Here is an 18952-nt window from a genome sequence, read left to right as displayed (position 1 = left end):
CTACTCTGCTAACTATGTACATAGCACGGTAGTACCGTTTAAGCAGGTTCACGTGATACGTGACTATTCCTCTGCGACCTCCGACGTTGACCTTGTAATTGACATTGTTGACCCTTTCAGTCACTCTATATGGTCCTTTCCAGTGTGCTAGCATCTTGGCATTCTCCGTCGGGAGTAGAACAAGGACTTCATCACCTGGACTGAATGATCTTTCAGTTGCCCTTTTGTCGTACCATACTTTGACCTTGGCCTTCCGTTCTGCTAAGTTATTTTGAACCACCTGACTGACATCTTGAAGTTTTTCTCGTATGTTTACTATATGGTCCACCACAGATCTTGGGGTGTCTCCTTCTCCTGTCATGATTGATTCTAGTGCTTGTAAAGGTCCACGAACAGGCCAACCGTACAGAAGCTCGAAAGGAGAAAATCCAGTTTCCTCATGTGGGACTTCACGGTATGCAAACAGGGTATAGGGCAGTAACTCATCCCATTGCTCGACATTACCTCCGCACAGCTTCTTTAGCATGGCTTTCAGAGTACCGTTAAACCGTTCTACTGTGCCATTTGTTTGAGGGTGGTATGGAGTTGTTTTGATACCTTTGATCCCAAGGTTTCTGTAGAGGTACGTCAGTAACTTGCTGGTGAAATTAGTACCTTGATCTGTCAAGATAACTTTTGGGATACACACACGGCTGAACATTTCCATGAGTTTTGTAGCAATTCTCTCCGCCTCAATGCTAGGTAATGGGAATGCCTCAGGATATCGCGTTGCATCGTCAACTACAGTTAGGATGAACCTATTCCTTGATTTTGTCATTGGTAACGGTCCGACAATGTCCATAGCAATTTTCCCAAATGGCTGTCCAACTCTTGGCACAATGACCATTGGAGCTCTCTGGTGGTCACGTCTAGCCACTTTTTGACACACATCACACGTTTGACAGTAACTTTTTATATCCGAGAACATTCCAGGCCAATAAAATGATTGTAGGACTCTTTGCTTAGTTTTCTCTTGTCCAAGATGTCCTGCTAAAGGTCTGTCATGGGCAAGTTTAATGACAGCTTGTCTCAGTGATTTGGGAAGTACCAACTGTTTTCCAGCTGTTTTACCATCTCCAGTCCTCCACTTTCGCCTTAGAATGTCATGTTCCCAATAAAAAGCAACATCATCTTCATCAGCTTCCTCAGCTGACGACAAGGACTTCGCCTTAATTTTACTCAGCGACTCATCCTCTCGCTGTAACTTGGAAAGTTCCTCTGAGTTGACCGTTGACAGCTCATCAACACCCAGCCTTTCCTCCGATCTTTCTTCCATAATGTTTCGAGGTAGTACTTTTGTTACCTCCATTTCACGCTCCACGACATGCTCCTCAGCCTCTTGCTGCTTGGACTGTGCCCTTGTCACTGCCATAACTGACCTGTCAAGAATATCCATTCCTAGTAAAGCTTCAGCAGCCAAGTCCGACACGACACCAACTTGAGCATGACCCTTAAAGCATGGAAGGTCAAGATCCACGATTGCCCGTTTTGCTTGAAACGGCTGGCCAATCGCCGTGTATAACGTCATACACTGTCCTTCAAGGATAGCACTTGGCTTGACAAATTCCTCACGAATTAACGTCACATCAGCCCCAGTATCCTTGACAAAGCTTATTTCCTGTCCGTCTGCAAGACCTGGCACACAAATCAGTCGCTCCCCAATTGTTTGCCTAACAAGATACGAAGCCTGATTTTGTCCTCCTTGTCTTTTATTACTCGGACAGTCCCGGGCAATATGGCCCCGTGCCTTACACTTAAAGCACACCACATTCTTCTTGCCCTCGCCAGCAAATCGCGACATTTCCTGTGAAACCACTTTACTGGCATTCGTACCTCCCGATCCCATAGGTATATGCCCAGCACTCCGCCTATTCTGATCTCTCTGAGGTACTATATAATCCTCTGCAGCCTCTACCACCGTCCCTGTTCCCTGGTTTCTACGTATCCACTGGGACTGTGCTCCTGGCAACGCCTTCAAGAAGTACTCTTCTCGAAAACACTGAATAGTATCACGCTCTCCGATGAACCTTGCCAAATATTGATCTATGCGTGCCATAAGTCCTCGGTATGTTTCATTGTGGTTTCTTTGGATACCAGATAACATTCCGAAATAATCAGACCTCCTTTTGCTGAATCGTGTAATTAAGGCCTTCCGTAGATCTTCATATGTTTTACTGGAGTGAGAAGCAATCTCGCGAGCATCTCCAACAAGTAAGGATTTCAAATGTAAAACTTTGATATCTTCTTCCCATCCTGCTTGCTTGGATACCGACTCAAATTCATCCAAATATGTAAGCACATCTTCTTTGTCATGATTAAATGGTTGTAATTTAAGTTTCACTGGAATTTTCGTTGTGGCTTCAGTTTTTGTTGTGCCACGATTAAGTTCAAGTTCAAGTTCTTTCAGACGCAATTGATGCTGTAATTCCCGGTCTATTTTGAATTTTTCAAATTCTAAGCGTTGTTTTTCTAATTCAATTTCCATTTTTCGCATTTCAAATTCCTTCATTTCAGTGTTGTCTTTTAAAACCTTTGTCATAATAGTTACTTCTTCATCAACTTGTTCCTCTATCTGTTCACCAGTCATTAGTTCTATCAGGCTTTCCTCAGTTGCCATACTGCACTGTGATATGTTACTGCATAAAGTTCATAGACCTCCTTTGGCTCAAACAGCTATAATAGCCAATAACAGTTTCTTGATATACCGAAATTAAAACACTTAATTAAGATACATATATCCCAGAAATGTGTTCAATATATCCCAGAGATGTGTCTGACAGATATATCCCACCGCTGCCACCAAAATGTTACACAACACCCACGACAATCAACACAATAATATATGTTTTTCCACAGTCGTCTTTACTAGCGTTTAGTACAAGGTGTGTAACCGAGCCAACCCTCGTCTATGACTGCCCAAACTTAGCTCTACCGTTTGTTTTTACTGTTCCTATCAGATTAATTACTTATAAAAATTTGGTGTCCTGGGAAGGTCAACTCTGAGGTACACTGGTCCGTAGCACATGCCAAATCAATTTGATAAGGCCCCTTACTTCTCCAGTATACACTAATTAGATGTCAACAGACCCCACCGGTTATCTATTGATATATGGAGACTGTCTCCGCATCACTTCTACACACAGAGTCCATCTGCTGGCTATACCGTTACATTAAGATTAAATTCCTGTATTTAATCTAACACGGACATTTTTATAATTTCTAACCTTTAACATATAGTGACAAAGTTATTGGATTGATGTAGTGACAAAGTTATTGGATTAATGTAGTGACAAAGTTATTGGATTGGTATAGTGACAAAGTTATTGGATTGGTATAGTGACAAAGTTATTGGATTGGTATAGTGACAAAGATATTGGATTGGTTTAGTGACAAAGTTATTGGCTTGGTATAGTGACAAAGTTATTGGATTGATGTAGTGACAAAGTTATTGGATTAATGTAGTGACAAAGTTATTGGATTGGTATAGTGACAAAGTTATTGGATTGGTATAGTGACTAAGTTATTGGATTGGTATAGTGACTAAGTTATTGGATTGATGTAGTGACTAAGTTATTGGATTGATGTAGTGACAAAGTTATTGGATTGGTATAGTGACTAAGTTATTGGATTGATGTAGTGACAAAGTTATTGGATTGGTATAGTGACTAAGTTATTGGATTGGCATAGTGACTAAGTTATTGGATTGGTATAGTGACAAAGTTATTGGATTGGTATAGTGACAAAGTTATTGGATTGATGTAGTGACAAAGTTATTGGATTGGTATAGTGACTAAGTTATTGGATTGATGTAGTGACAAAGTTATTGGATTGGTATAGTGACAAAGTTATTGGATTGGTATAGTGACAAAGTTATTGGATTGGTATAGTGACAAAGTTATTGGCTTGGTATAGTGACAAAGTTATTGGATTGGTATAGTGACAAAGTTATTGGTTTGGTATAGTGACAAAGTTATTGGATTGATGTAGTGACAAAGTTATTGGCTTGGTATAGTGACAAAGTTATTGGATTGGTATAGTGACAAAGTTATTGGATTGATGTATTGACAAAGTTATTGGATTGGTATAGTGACAAAGTTATTGGATTGGTATAGTGACAAAGTTATTGGATTGGTATAGTGACAAAGTTATTGGATTGGTATAGTGACAAAGTTATTGGCTTGGTATAGTGACAAAGTTATTGGATTGGTATAGTGACAAAGTTATTGGTTTGGTAAAGTGATAAAGTTATTGGATTGGTATAGTGACAAAGTTATTGGATTGGTATAGTGACAAAGTTATTGGATTGGTATAGTGACAAAGTTATTGGCTTGGTATAGTGACAAAGTTATTGGATTGGTATAGTGACAAAGTTATTGGTTTGGTAAAGTGATAAAGTTATTGGTTTGGTATAGTGACAAAGTTATTGGATTGATGTAGTGACAAAGTTATTGGCTTGGTATAGTGACAAAGTTATTGGATTGGTATAGTGACAAAGTTATTGGATTGATGTATTGACAAAGTTATTGGATTGGTATAGTGACAAAGTTATTGGATTGGTATAGTGACAAAGTTATTGGATTGGTATAGTGACAAAGTTATTGGATTGGTATAGTGACAAAGTTATTGGATTGGTATAGTGACAAAGTTATTGGATTGGTATAGTGACAAAGTTATTGGTTTGGTAAAGTGATAAAGTTATTGGTTTGGTATAGTGACAAAGTTATTGGATTGGCATAGTGATAAAGTTATTGGATTGGCAAAGTGACAAAGTTATTGGATTGATGTAGTGACAAAGTTATTGGATTGGTATAATGACAAAGTTATTGGATTTCTATAGTGACAAAATTATTGGATTGGCATAGTGACAAAGTTATTGGATTGATGTAGTGACAAAGTTATTGGATTGATATAGTGACAAAGTTATTGGATTGATGTAGTGACAAAGTTATTGGATTGGCATAGTGACAAAGTTATTGGATTTCTATAGTGACAAAATTATTGGATTGATATAGTGACAAAGTTATTGGATTGGTATAGTGACAAAGTTATTGGATTGATGTAGTGACAAAGTTATTGGATTGGTATAGTGACAAAGTTATTGGATTGGTATAGTGACAAAGTTATTGGATTGGCATAGTGACAAAGTTATTGGATTGGCAAAGTGACAAAGTTATTGGATTTCTATAGTGACAAAATTATTGGATTGATATAGTGACAAAGTTATTGGATTGGTATAGTGACAAAGTTATTGGATTGGTATAATGACAAAGTTATTGGATTTCTATAGTGACAAAGTTATTGGATTGGCATAGTGACAAAGTTATTGGATTGATGTAGTGACAAAGTTATTGAATTGGCAAAGTGACAAAGTTATTGGATTTCTATAGTTACAAAGTAATTGGATTGGCATAGTGACAAAGTTATTGGATTGGTATAGTGACAAAGTTATTGGATTGGTTTAGTGACAAAGTTATTGGATTGGCATAGTGACAAAGTTATTGGATTGGTATAGTGACAAAGTTATTGGATTGGCATAGTGACAAAGTTATTGGATTGGCAAAGTGACAAAGTTATTGGATTTCTATAGTGACAAAATTATTGGATTGATATAGTGACAAAGTTATTGGATTGGTATAGTGACAAAGTTATTGGATTGGTATAATGACAAAGTTATTGGATTTCTATAGTGACAAAAATATTGGATTGGCATAGTGACAAAGTTATTGGATTGATGTAGTGACAAAGTTATTGAATTGGCAAAGTGACAAAGTTATTGGATTTCTATAGTTACAAAGTAATTGGATTGGCATAGTGACAAAGTTATTGGATTGGTATAGTGACAAAGTTATTGGATTGGTATAGTGACAAAGATATTGGATTGGTTTAGTGACAAAGTTATTGGCTTGGTATAGTGACAAAGTTATTGGATTGATGTAGTGACAAAGTTATTGGATTTATGTAGTGACAAAGTTATTGGATTGGTATAGTGACAAAGTTATTGGATTGGTATAGTGACTAAGTTATTGGATTGGTATAGTGACTAAGTTATTGGATTGATGTAGTGACTAAGTTATTGGATTGATGTAGTGACAAAGTTATTGGATTGGTATAGTGACTAAGTTATTGGATTGATGTAGTGACAAAGTTATTGGATTGGTATAGTGACTAAGTTATTGGATTGGCATAGTGACTAAGTTATTGGATTGGTATAGTGACAAAGTTATTGGATTGGTATAGTGACAAAGTTATTGGATTGATGTAGTGACAAAGTTATTGGATTGGTATAGTGACTAAGTTATTGGATTGATGTAGTGACAAAGTTATTGGATTGGTATAGTGACAAAGTTATTGGATTGGTATAGTGACAAAGTTATTGGATTGGTATAGTGACAAAGTTATTGGATTGGTATAGTGACAAAGTTATTGGTTTGGTAAAGTGATAAAGTTATTGGTTTGGTATAGTGACAAAGTTATTGGATTGATGTAGTGACAAAGTTATTGGCTTGGTATAGTGACAAAGTTATTGGATTGGTATAGTGACAAAGTTATTGGATTGATGTATTGACAAAGTTATTGGATTGGTATAGTGACAAAGTTATTGGATTGGTATAGTGACAAAGTTATTGGATTGGTATAGTGACAAAGTTATTGGATTGGTATAGTGACAAAGTTATTGGCTTGGTATAGTGACAAAGTTATTGGATTGGTATAGTGACAAAGTTATTGGTTTGGTAAAGTGATAAAGTTATTGGATTGGTATAGTGACAAAGTTATTGGATTGGTATAGTGACAAAGTTATTGGCTTGGTATAGTGACAAAGTTATTGGATTGGTATAGTGACAAAGTTATTGGTTTGGTAAAGTGATAAAGTTATTGGTTTGGTATAGTGACAAAGTTATTGGATTGATGTAGTGACAAAGTTATTGGCTTGGTATAGTGACAAAGTTATTGGATTGGTATAGTGACAAAGTTATTGGATTGATGTATTGACAAAGTTATTGGATTGGTATAGTGACAAAGTTATTGGATTGGTATAGTGACAAAGTTATTGGATTGGTATAGTGACAAAGTTATTGGATTGGTATAGTGACAAAGTTATTGGCTTGGTATAGTGACAAAGTTATTGGATTGGTATAGTGACAAAGTTATTGGTTTGGTAAAGTGATAAAGTTATTGGTTTGGTATAGTGACAAAGTTATTGGATTGGCATAGTGATAAAGTTATTGGATTGGCAAAGTGACAAAGTTATTGGATTGGCATAGTGATAAAGTTATTGGATTGGCAAAGTGACAAAGTTATTGGATTGATGTAGTGACAAAGTTATTGGATTGGTATAATGACAAAGTTATTGGATTTCTATAGTGACAAAATTATTGGATTGGCATAGTGACAAAGTTATTGGATTGATGTAGTGACAAAGTTATTGGATTGATATAGTGACAAAGTTATTGGATTGATGTAGTGACAAAGTTATTGGATTTCTATAGTGACAAAGTTATTGGATTTCTATAGTGACAAAATTATTGGATTGATATAGTGACAAAGTTATTGGATTGGTATAGTGACAAAGTTATTGGATTGATGTAGTGACAAAGTTATTGGATTGGTATAGTGACAAAGTTATTGGATTGGTATAGTGACAAAGTTATTGGATTGGCATAGTGACAAAGTTATTGGATTGGCAAAGTGACAAAGTTATTGGATTTCTATAGTGACAAAATTATTGGATTGATATAGTGACAAAGTTATTGGATTGGTATAGTGACAAAGTTATTGGATTGGTATAATGACAAAGTTATTGGATTTCTATAGTGACAAAGTTATTGGATTGGCATAGTGACAAAGTTATTGGATTGATGTAGTGACAAAGTTATTGAATTGGCAAAGTGACAAAGTTATTGGATTTCTATAGTTACAAAGTAATTGGATTGGCATAGTGACAAAGTTATTGGATTGGTATAGTGACAAAGTTATTGGATTGGTTTAGTGACAAAGTTATTGGATTGGCATAGTGACAAAGTTATTGGATTGGTATAGTGACAAAGTTATTGGATTGGCATAGTGACAAAGTTATTGGATTGGCAAAGTGACAAAGTTATTGGATTTCTATAGTGACAAAATTATTGGATTGATATAGTGACAAAGTTATTGGATTGGTATAGTGACAAAGTTATTGGATTGGTATAATGACAAAGTTATTGGATTTCTATAGTGACAAAAATATTGGATTGGCATAGTGACAAAGTTATTGGATTGATGTAGTGACAAAGTTATTGAATTGGCAAAGTGACAAAGTTATTGGATTTCTATAGTTACAAAGTAATTGGATTGGCATAGTGACAAAGTTATTGGATTGGTATAGTGACAAAGTTATTGGATTGGTTTAGTGACAAAGTTATTGGATTGGCATAGTGACAAAGTTATTGGATTGGTTTAGTGACAAAGTTATTAGATTGGTTTAGTGACAAAGTTATTGGATTGGTATAGTGACAAAGTTAAAGATATGTTGAAACCGCTTTGTTTATAGCAGACTATTAAGGTCTGTTAGTGATCCCTAGGAAATTTTAGTGTTGATATCAGGACTTCCATGTCATAGTACAGCGTTATTTATGCATGTTACAGTGTTATTTTGTTTAGTTTCGTATTTTATCTTCGAAGGGTTACGTATTCGGTCAGTTCTTTATGATTTGCATATTTATAACTTCACGAAACGTTTAATTGTTAATGCTAATTTCTAATATCTTACGAGTACAGGATGATTTGCGGGGCAATCTGACTTTGCTGGAGGGTCGATACGAGCAAGCCATCGACATCGTGGCGGAAGTGAAACAGGCAACCATCGGAACGCGCACGGCGCCACCTACATCCAGTACAACTACCACGCCAACAACGACGACCTCAACGACAACGACCGCCGCTCCAACCACAACCCCTACCACCACCCCTACCTCCACCACTGACCCATATGGTCAGCCGTATAATGACGTCAGCTATCTCATTAACTCTCTCAGCGAGCAGATATCTCTACTGGAAGAACGAATGGCGGATTGTAAGAGTTTACATAGTGCTGTTTAGTTGGTAACATTGGCGGTATATTAATGATCTCGTTATCTTCGCGTTCATTTGATATAACACGAAAACAATGAAGAAGTTGCGTTAGAAGTCTGAAAGGCACGACACGTTATTCAACAACTATACTGTACAGTTATGGTATACTATTTTTGTCATCATGGAAAGTTTGTTTTGTCTAAAATCATTGAAGTCTAAATGCATTGAACATATTTCATTTCAATCAGTTACTGGGGTTAATATCACTCTTATAGCTTCCGTTAATAGGTATTAGGAATGTCATCCGCATCACAAGACAGTGAATGTAGATGATGGGTCGGGGCGATATAACCCATGGTGCCACATACATTTCAATATATTTTATTGACTGATGTTATATCAGTATAGGATTGGACATCAGGTAGAGCCTATATAAGTCCTCTCCTTACATAAAACAGGTAAACAAACTTAAACATATTTATATAAATTATATCATAAGAAGGGAGGTATCTTCATAGATTGTTTTGATTTTTGCATGACTAGAAGAAAGTAACTTCTTAAAAGATGATTGAATTGTTGTGAGATGTATAGATATGCCTATTTGGTCAAATTGAGCTTATTCCCGCCTAACAGCTACAGGCCGACAGTCCATATGTATATAACATAATAGCCATCCACTGATGGGGGTCAAAACCCAATTTCACCACATACATGTATAGTGTATTGTGTTATCTAGTATAATAACACTAACTGTACCACATAGGAAGTACAGGGGAAATTGAGAACCCATCACATTCTCTGTTTAAAACGTAACCTTTTAAAGTGACTATCTGATAAATAGCCAAGGTGTGCCTAAGAATGTACAAATGATACCAGCTTTACTTATCGTTAGAAAATAACCCTATTAATACTGTAAGTTCTTACATCGTCATCTTCTCAATAATCATTTCAGAACTATTTTTGATATGTCGCAAAGTGAATAGAGAAAACTATATGAGTTCCTGTCATTCTAGGTACTTCCTCTCAAAGACCATTCTCACTTTGCAGGTGAATGTACTCAGGGTGGAGGAGGACGAGGACGAGGACGAGGCTATGGTGGCGGATACGGTTACAGACAGCGTGGCGGCAGATATTGATGCAAGACCGAAAACCACGTGATAAAACCAAACGAAGAAGATGATCAGTGTTGAAGAGTTGATTGCAGAATTGTGAATTTTCCTATCAACTACATATAGGGATTCATTAGCTCTCATGCAAAAAATGAAAACGTCGGTTTGCAATTTCCGGTAAATTGCTACATGTACCAGCAATCATTAAAATTAGACTCTACGATAGACTGCAATACAGTCATTGTATTGACGAGATCGCAGAGTGTCGTAGAGAAGCGGAAATTACAAGTCTAATATTAATTAGATAGTAAACCGTACAGTATTCGTTAACTGTCTGTATCGCACGCACGTTATATAGCGATATATTGTGATTCATGATCCTAGAATTTTGTGTCCAACAATTGAATCTGGTCGTGTTAACACATGTACCCAAAACTATAATAAATAAAAAACAATTCGAAATACCAACGTAATACGAAATACCAATCCTTCCCAGGGGTGCATGCTCTACTCTCTACCCATTCAATAGTCGACCCATCTCTCCCAGGGGTCCATGCTCTACTCTCTACCCATTCAATAGTCGACCAATCCTTCCCAGGGGTCCTCACTCTACTCTCTACCCATTCAATAGTCGACCAATCCTTCCCAGGGGTCCTCGCTCTACTCTCTACCCATTCAATAGTCGACCAATCCTTCCCAGGGGTCCATGCTCTACTCTCTACCCATTCAATAGTCGACCAATCCTTCCCAGGGGTCCTCGCTCTACTCTCTACCCATTCAATAGTCGACCAATCCTTCCCAGGGGTCCACGCTCTACTCTCTACCCATTCAATACTCGACCAATCCTTCCCAAGGGTCCTCGCTCTACTCTCTACCCATTCAATACTCGACCAATCCTTCCCAGATGTCCTCGCTCTACTCTCTACCCATTCAATAGTCGACCAATGATCCTTCCCAGGGATCCTCGCTCTACTCTCTACCCATTCAATAGTCGACCAATCCTTCCCAGGGGTCCTCACTCTACTCTCTACCCATTCAATCGTCCACCAACTTGCTCTACTCTCTACCCATTCAATAGTCGACCAATCCTTCCCAGGGGTCCTCACTCTACTCTCTACCCATTCAATCGTCCACCAACTTGCTCTACTCTCTACCCATTCAATAGTCGACCAATCCTTCCCAGAGGTCCATGCTCTATTCTCTACCCATTCAATAGTCGACCGACCCTTCCCAGGGGTCCATGCTCTACTCTCTACCCATTCAATACTCGACCAATCCTTCCCAAGGGTCCTCACTCTACTCTCTACCCATTCAATAGTCGACCAATCCTTCCCAGGGGTCCTCGCTCTACTCTCTACCCATTCAATAGTCGACCAATCCTTCCAAGGGGTCCTCACTCTACTCTCTACCCATTCAATACTCGACCAATCCTTCCCAGGGGTCCACGCTCTACTCTCTACCCATTCAATACTCGACCAATCCTTCCCAGATGTCCTCGCTCTACTCTCTACCCATTCAATAGTCGATCAATGATCCTTCCCAGGGATCCTCGCTCTACTCTCTACCCATTCAATAGTCGACCAATCCTTCCCAGGGGTCCTCACTCTACTCTCTACCCATTCAATCGTCCACCAACTTGCTCTACTCTCTACCCATTCAATAGTCGACCAATCCTTCCCAGGGGTCCTCACTCTACTCTCTACCCATTCAATCGTCCACCAACTTGCTCTACTCTCTACCCATTCAATAGTCGACCAATCCTTCCCAGAGGTCCATGCTCTATTCTCTACCCATTCAATAGTCGACCGACCCTTCCCAGGGGTCCACGCTCTACTCTCTACCCATTCAATAGTCGACCAATCCTTCCCAGGGGTCCTCACTCTACTCTCTACCCATTCAATAGTCGACCAATCCTTCCCAGGGGTCCTCACTCTACTCTCTACCCATTCAATACTCGACCAATCCTTCCCAAGGGTCCTCACTCTACTCTCTACCCATTCAATACTCGACCAATCCTTCCCAGGGGTCCTCACTCTACTCTCTATCCATTCAATACTCGACCAATCCTTCCCAGGGGTCCACGCTCTACTCTCTACCCATTCAATAGTCGACCAATCCTTCCCAGGGGTCCTCACTCTACTCTCTACCCATTCAATAGTCGACCAATCCTTCCCAGGGGTCCACGCTCTACTCTCTACCCATTCAATACTCGACCAATCCTTCCCAGATGTCCTCGCTCTACTCTCTACCCATTCAATAGTCGACCAATCCTTCCCAGGGGTCCACGCTCTACTCTCTACCCATTCAATAGTCGACCAATCCTTCCCAGGGGTCCTCACTCTACTCTCTACCCATTCAATAGTCGACCAATCCTTCCCAGGGGTCCACGCTCTACTCTCTACCCATTCAATACTCGACCAATCCTTCCCAGATGTCCTCACTCTACTCTCTACCCATTCAATAGTCGACCAATCCTTCCCAGGGGTCCACGCTCTACTCTCTACCCATTCAATACTCGACCAATCCTTCCCAGATGTCCTCGCTCTACTCTCTACCCATTCAATAGTCGACCAATCCTTCCCAAGGGTCCTCACTCTACTCTCTACCCATTCAATACTCGACCAATCCTTCCCAGATGTCCTCGCTCTACTCTCTACCCATTCAATAGTCGACCAATCCTTCCCAGGGGTCCACGCTCTACTCTCTACCCATTCAATACTCGACCAATCCTTCCCAGATGTCCTCGCTCTACTCTCTACCCATTCAATAGTCGACCAATGATCCTTCCCAGGGGTCCTCGCTCTACTCTCTACCCATTCAATAGTCGACCAATCCTTCCCAGGGGTCCTCACTCTACTCTCTACCCATTCAATCGTCCACCAACTTGCTCTACTCTCTACCCATTCAATAGTCGACCAATCCTTCCCAGAGGTCCATGCTCTATTCTCTACCCATTCAATAGTCGACCGACCCTTCCCAGGGGTCCATGCTCTACTCTCTTCCCATTCAATAGTCGACCAATCCTTCCCAGGGGTCCATGCTCCACTCTCTACCCATTCAATAGTCGACCGACCCTTCCCAGGGGTCCATGCTCTACTCTCTACCCATTCAATAGTCGACCAATCCTTCCCAGGGGTCCTCACTCTACTCTCTACCCATTAGGATAACATTAAAATTCGCAATAAAAATTCATAGCTGATATCCCGGAAACACGTATTCGTTTCAATAGAAGTGAAGGGGAGGGGTGTTATTTCTATAAACACGGAATCGTCCTTGTGATGCTGATGTATCTCAAAATTCTGAAGTGACATTGATTGTTGTCAGAATAGTACATTTCAAAAGAGAATATCGTTCATTGTTTAGCTCAGGTTCTGCCCTAATTTAACTGTGAAGTTAGTCAGTGAGCATCGTTCCTATAGCGGATGACTAATTAATAATGGATTTGATTATAAGTCTTCATGGAACGTATCTTATTCCTAGAGCCATCGGCCAGCTAAAAAAAACCATTATATTTTACTTGAAACAAAGGTTTCACATATAGTTTAATCAACTGGTATATCTATAAAAATTCCATTCTAAATGTGGTCCACGTAATGTATAACTCACGTCCGATATCAAGTGAATTATATCTGTACATGTATTTAATTACACGAGATTCAAAGCTATTTTTGTAGAGTAACACGTCGTTCATGCTTTATATTGACACAACAGGGGGAAACCTTTGTGAGTGATGTTTTTAGACACGAGACGGCTATGCAGAGTACCCGTATGATCGTTTAATTAGTGTACGATCTCTTCGTGCAGAGTTATATACTACGATTGCATGATACACGAATGTCTATTATACCTTATTTATTATAGAAAATGCATAATTGTGTTTGTTTGTTATGTACAGCTCGACCTCGCTATGTAATGACATCCGCCATTAGCTGATTTTAAGTTGTAGAAGGTTGTTTGGCGATATAAGCCAGATAAAGGTGGTGTTTCAATAAATCTTTAAAAAAAACTGTATGATGGGTATTAGATATGGCGGTGGTAAATAAGAATGTAAATAATCGAGTGTCGTTTTATGGAATTTCGCTGACGTGGTTAGCATTATGTCAATGTTTCATTGAATGAGTGACATTATATCCGGTTTTTTTTATTGAAAATATCATTGTAATAAAATGTATATGCGTATAACACACGATTCAAATTTTCGCAGACATGGTTTATATTTGCCAGGTGAAACCTAAAGAAGTGATTTGAAAAAGAATATACCAAAACTGATTCAATAATATAAAGTAAAGTGTTCTTTCATTGACGAATTGATTTATTTTCAAAGATTCGAGGGCGAAAATTAGACATATTTGTGCTTCTTGCATGTACATTTGTATATGGGACACGCATGCATATGAAAAGTATTAGCATTTTTTTTTAAATTTTTTTTTGAACGATTGTTAAGAGAGATTTGTCAGGTTTGAATGTGTAACAAGTGTTCTCGGTAGAAAACATATCAAAGTGCAAGGGGAGGCTACTCGTACTTATAAAAATCGTGTCATAATTTCATCTCTGAATATTTTAAACCAGTATATAAAGGCCACCCATGGGAGCAGATAAAGTGACATTCATTCCAGGCATATGCCCTTTTAAACAGAACCAAAACCGTCCTTTATAGACGGGTTTTTGCTATATTCTATATACTGATAGGGTTCCCGTTTCCGGTCCACTGTTATGTATATAGCTGGTCAGGTTTAGTGTAGAACGTATACAGAATAATGTTATTGTGTAACAGGTGTTCATGGTAGAATCAGGGAGAGACCAGCTGGTCTACACTCCCCTCTCTCGTGGTCAAACATGCATGCCTTTTTTGAACCATCTCTCCTTAGAAGATAGTTCCTTTTTCAGAAGTCATTGACTGCCAATGGGCTTCGAAAAATTTGGAGGCTTTTGTTGACAGGCGAGTCTACTGACAAGATATATGCATAGTGATGCAGAGATAATAATACCAAGTACAATTCAAATAGGTACCTACGGCCTGTACAGGGACAGACTGATGACAATCAATACTAAACCACTAGTACAGGGACAGACTGATGACAATCAATACTAAACCACTAGTACAGGGACAGACTGGTGACAACACTAAACCACTAGTACAGGGGCAGACTGGTGACAATACTAAACAACTAGTACATGGGCAGACTGGTGACAATCAATACTAAACCACTAGTACAGGGACAGACTGGTGACAATACTAAACCACTAGTACAGGGGCAGACTGGTGACAATACTAAACCACTAGTACAGGGACAGACTGGTGACAATACTAAACCACTAGTACAGGGACAGACTTGTGACAATCAATACTAAACCACTAGTACAGGGACAGACTGTTAACAATACTAAACCACTAGTACAGGGGCAGACTGGTGACAATACTAAACAACTAGTACATGGGCAGACTGGTGACAATCAATACTAAACCACTGGTACAGGGACAGACTGGTTACAATACTAAACCACTAGTACAGGGACAGACTGGTGACAATACTAAACCACTAGTACAGGGACTGACTGGTGACAATCAATACTAAACCACTAGTACAGGGGCAGACTGGTGACAATACTAAACAACTAGTACATGGGCAGACATGTGACAATACTAAACCACTAGTACAGGGACAGACTGGTGACAATCAATACTAAACCACTAGTACAGGGACAGACTGGTGACAATACCAAACAACTAGTACAGGGACAGACTGGTGACAATACTAAACCACTAGTACAGGGGAAGACTGGTGACAATACTAAACCACTAGTACAGGGACAACCTGGTGACAATACTAAACCACTAGTACAGGAACAGACTGGTGGCAATACTAAACAACTAGTACAGGGACAGACTGGTGACAATACTAAACCACTAGTACAGGGACAGACTGGTGACAATACTAAACCACTAGTACAGGGGCAGACTGGTGACAATACTAAACCACTAGTACAGGGACAGACTGGTGACAATACTAAACCACTAGTACAGGGGCAGACTGGTGACAATACTAAACCACTAGTACAGGGGCAGACTGGTGACAATCAATACTAAACCACTAGTACAGGGACAGACTGGTGATAATACTAAACCACTAGTATAGGGACAGACTGGTGACAATACTAAACCACTAGTACAGGGACAGACTGGTGACAATACTAAACCACTAGTACAGGGGCAGACTGGTGACAATACTAAACCACTAGTACAGGGACAGACTGGTGACAATCAATACTAAACCACTGGTAATATTTCACATAAAATAACTTTGATATGGAAAATAAAATGCATGGAATTTCTAGCTTTTTGGCGAGAACATACCAAGTTATCTGTTCCGTCAAGCGATAGAGAATTGGTTTAAAATTAGTCTAAATTTTTGGTAAAATAAACATTTGGTGAAGATGATGACTGTGTCCACAGTAGAAACTTTAATTACGCCCGGTGAGGTTTAGATGAATGTATATCTATATAGCCAGCTTTAAAGAGCAGGTGTGCCTTGTGTTTTCATGTTAAGCTCATATGCATTGTATGGATGGTAATAGCATGTTAATTGTTTGGAGAATAAACGTATTTTTCAAATTCAAAAGAAGTTCTGTTTATTTATCGGTAGCAGGAAGCTGAACGTATTGTGTACATGGTGGAACAAACATATTGTTTAAGCTAACAGACATCTCCACCGGGTGTATCTTTACGGAACGGGTCTCTTTTTTCACCACAGAAATAAGACTTATCTAGTTATGACTTCCAACAAAATATTCGGTCCTATAAATATAAACATCACTACAGCTAGGAACACATCGTCCGAACACTGAAAACTACCCTATGGACAATATCCCAATCCAAAACGTTGGAGAAGAGAAAGACCTAGGCGTCGTCATAGAGAAAAAAATACGATTTTACTAGTCGCATTCAAGATACGAAATAGGGTAACCTCTAGAAATAGAGTAACCTCTAGAAATCGCTGACGAGATCCATTCTCGAATAGGCCTCAACAGACTGGCCGACAAATAGCATCAAAGGCTGCTCGAGAGTTTCCGTCGAGAATGTTCAAAGACATGCTTTACAAAACTTATCAAATCATTCGAAATAAAAGTTAATCCGAAAGACTGCTTGATTTCGGTCTACCGCCCATGGAGTACAGAAGATTACGTAGTGATATGGTACAAATATTGCATGTGACAAAATCTCTGTATTTACATTATAAGCGAGACCCAAGCTAGAGGTTACAACAAGTTAAGTTAAAAAAAAAAATAACAAAAATCCAGACTAAATGAACATTGGAAAAAAACAAACCTGGAATACAATGCCACAACCGGAAAACAGGATTGAAATAAGTCATAGATGCCACTGGCATATTTATATAGTTTTTTCACGCAAGCTCTAAACGTTTTGGCACTACATGTAGATCGAAGCATTGTCAAATTGGAATCAACAATAACAACCAGAATTTGTGAAATACTTTGAGATTTACTTTTAATTCTATTAACCATGACAGCATTGTCAAATAACTATTTAACGTCAAATTAATTTTCAAATTTCCATTACTTCAAATGCGGAATGTACATGCCAGGGAGTTCCTTATATTGTACTAAGAATTTCCAGTTGTATGTGAAGGGGTATCGCTATTGTAAAGAAAAGTTCTTTAACTTTTAGATTTTGTTTTGTCATACTAGGTTCCCGAATTGACTACTTATCAGGAACTAAGATCTCAAACAATAAATAATAAAATGAAATCGACCTATTGTCACTCCTATGTATCCAAGTCCATGGTCGTGAGTAATGAGTAATACAACGACTACCACACTGCGAAATAAGAACACCGACAAGTATGATTCAACCAATGAGGTAAAATAATTCTGTATTTCCCTTTATACACGTTTCGTTCCTACAACTTTAGCTAGTTATGTACATGTAATGTATGTTACGTCTCAACCTCCATCAGGAAAAGTTGACATTTTAATGGCCGAATAAAGATACTTATAGATTGCATCCCTGTTCTTACGATGAACATTGGTCGACATTTTTCTTTTCGAGTTACCTGACATAATCATCTGCACATATATGCTTCTCGTGATGTGTCGAGGTTAGTTGAAATGGTATCGGAGCCTAATAAAAAAAAAAAGGGAACCGCAACAAGGCTTTTATCTCGCCGATACCCAGCATTTCGACATGTCCATTTTACAATAAGAATAAATATCCCCACAACAAACTTTGCCGCGTGTTACTGCGATAACAGCTAAACTACAACAAATTATCTATTTCACACTTTGACATTGTAATTTCCGGCCATCAACTATGACGTAACAACCAAGAAAACTTCATTGCCTCAATGTTATCCTCGGGGAAAATATAATTCTCAGGAGATAGGGAACCTGTCAACGTTTCTTCTGTTCTCTCTTTAGCTCGACAGAGACACGCTAAATGGGAGACATGTATCTTTACGTGTATCCTAAGTTCCCGCTTCTTTATGAGAAGCGAAGTACATGGTTATTTAACCACCATTCGGCCTACCCTACACTCGTACACTGATGGTTATACATGTATGTACATGTATGTCTGTTCGTCCCTTCAATGGCATTTTATTGATAAGTTTAAACTAATTCAATCTTTCAGCGGAAACGTTATAAATATGTTAGTAACCCATCAAAACAGAGACCTGAAATAAAAAAGATACACATATGTCTGTAATGATCGTAAACATATTTAATACTGGTATGATACC

At 38.6% G+C, this 18952-nt stretch overlaps 1 protein-coding gene across 1 annotated transcript in view; it reads left to right on the top strand.

The window, feature by feature from the left end:
• The window catches only part of LOC117319701 (epidermal growth factor-like protein 8), a 70052-nt gene extending 59403 nt beyond the window's left edge, over positions 1-10649 (top strand). The window contains exons 7-8 of the mRNA XM_033874469.1: positions 8794-9088; positions 10135-10649. Of these exons, the coding sequence (XP_033730360.1) occupies positions 8794-9088; positions 10135-10223 (384 nt within the window). The 3' untranslated portion in view covers positions 10224-10649. The remainder of the gene's footprint in view (positions 1-8793; positions 9089-10134) is intronic.
• Positions 10650-18952: the final 8303 nt, after the last annotated feature.

The sequence above is a fragment of the Pecten maximus genome, chromosome 2, assembly GCF_902652985.1.
Source record: "Pecten maximus chromosome 2, xPecMax1.1, whole genome shotgun sequence".
In the NCBI taxonomy this organism is placed as follows: Eukaryota; Metazoa; Mollusca; class Bivalvia; order Pectinida; family Pectinidae; genus Pecten; species Pecten maximus.
The sequence above is the reverse complement of the archived record's forward strand: the minus strand, read 5'-3'. Positions and strand labels throughout refer to the sequence as shown.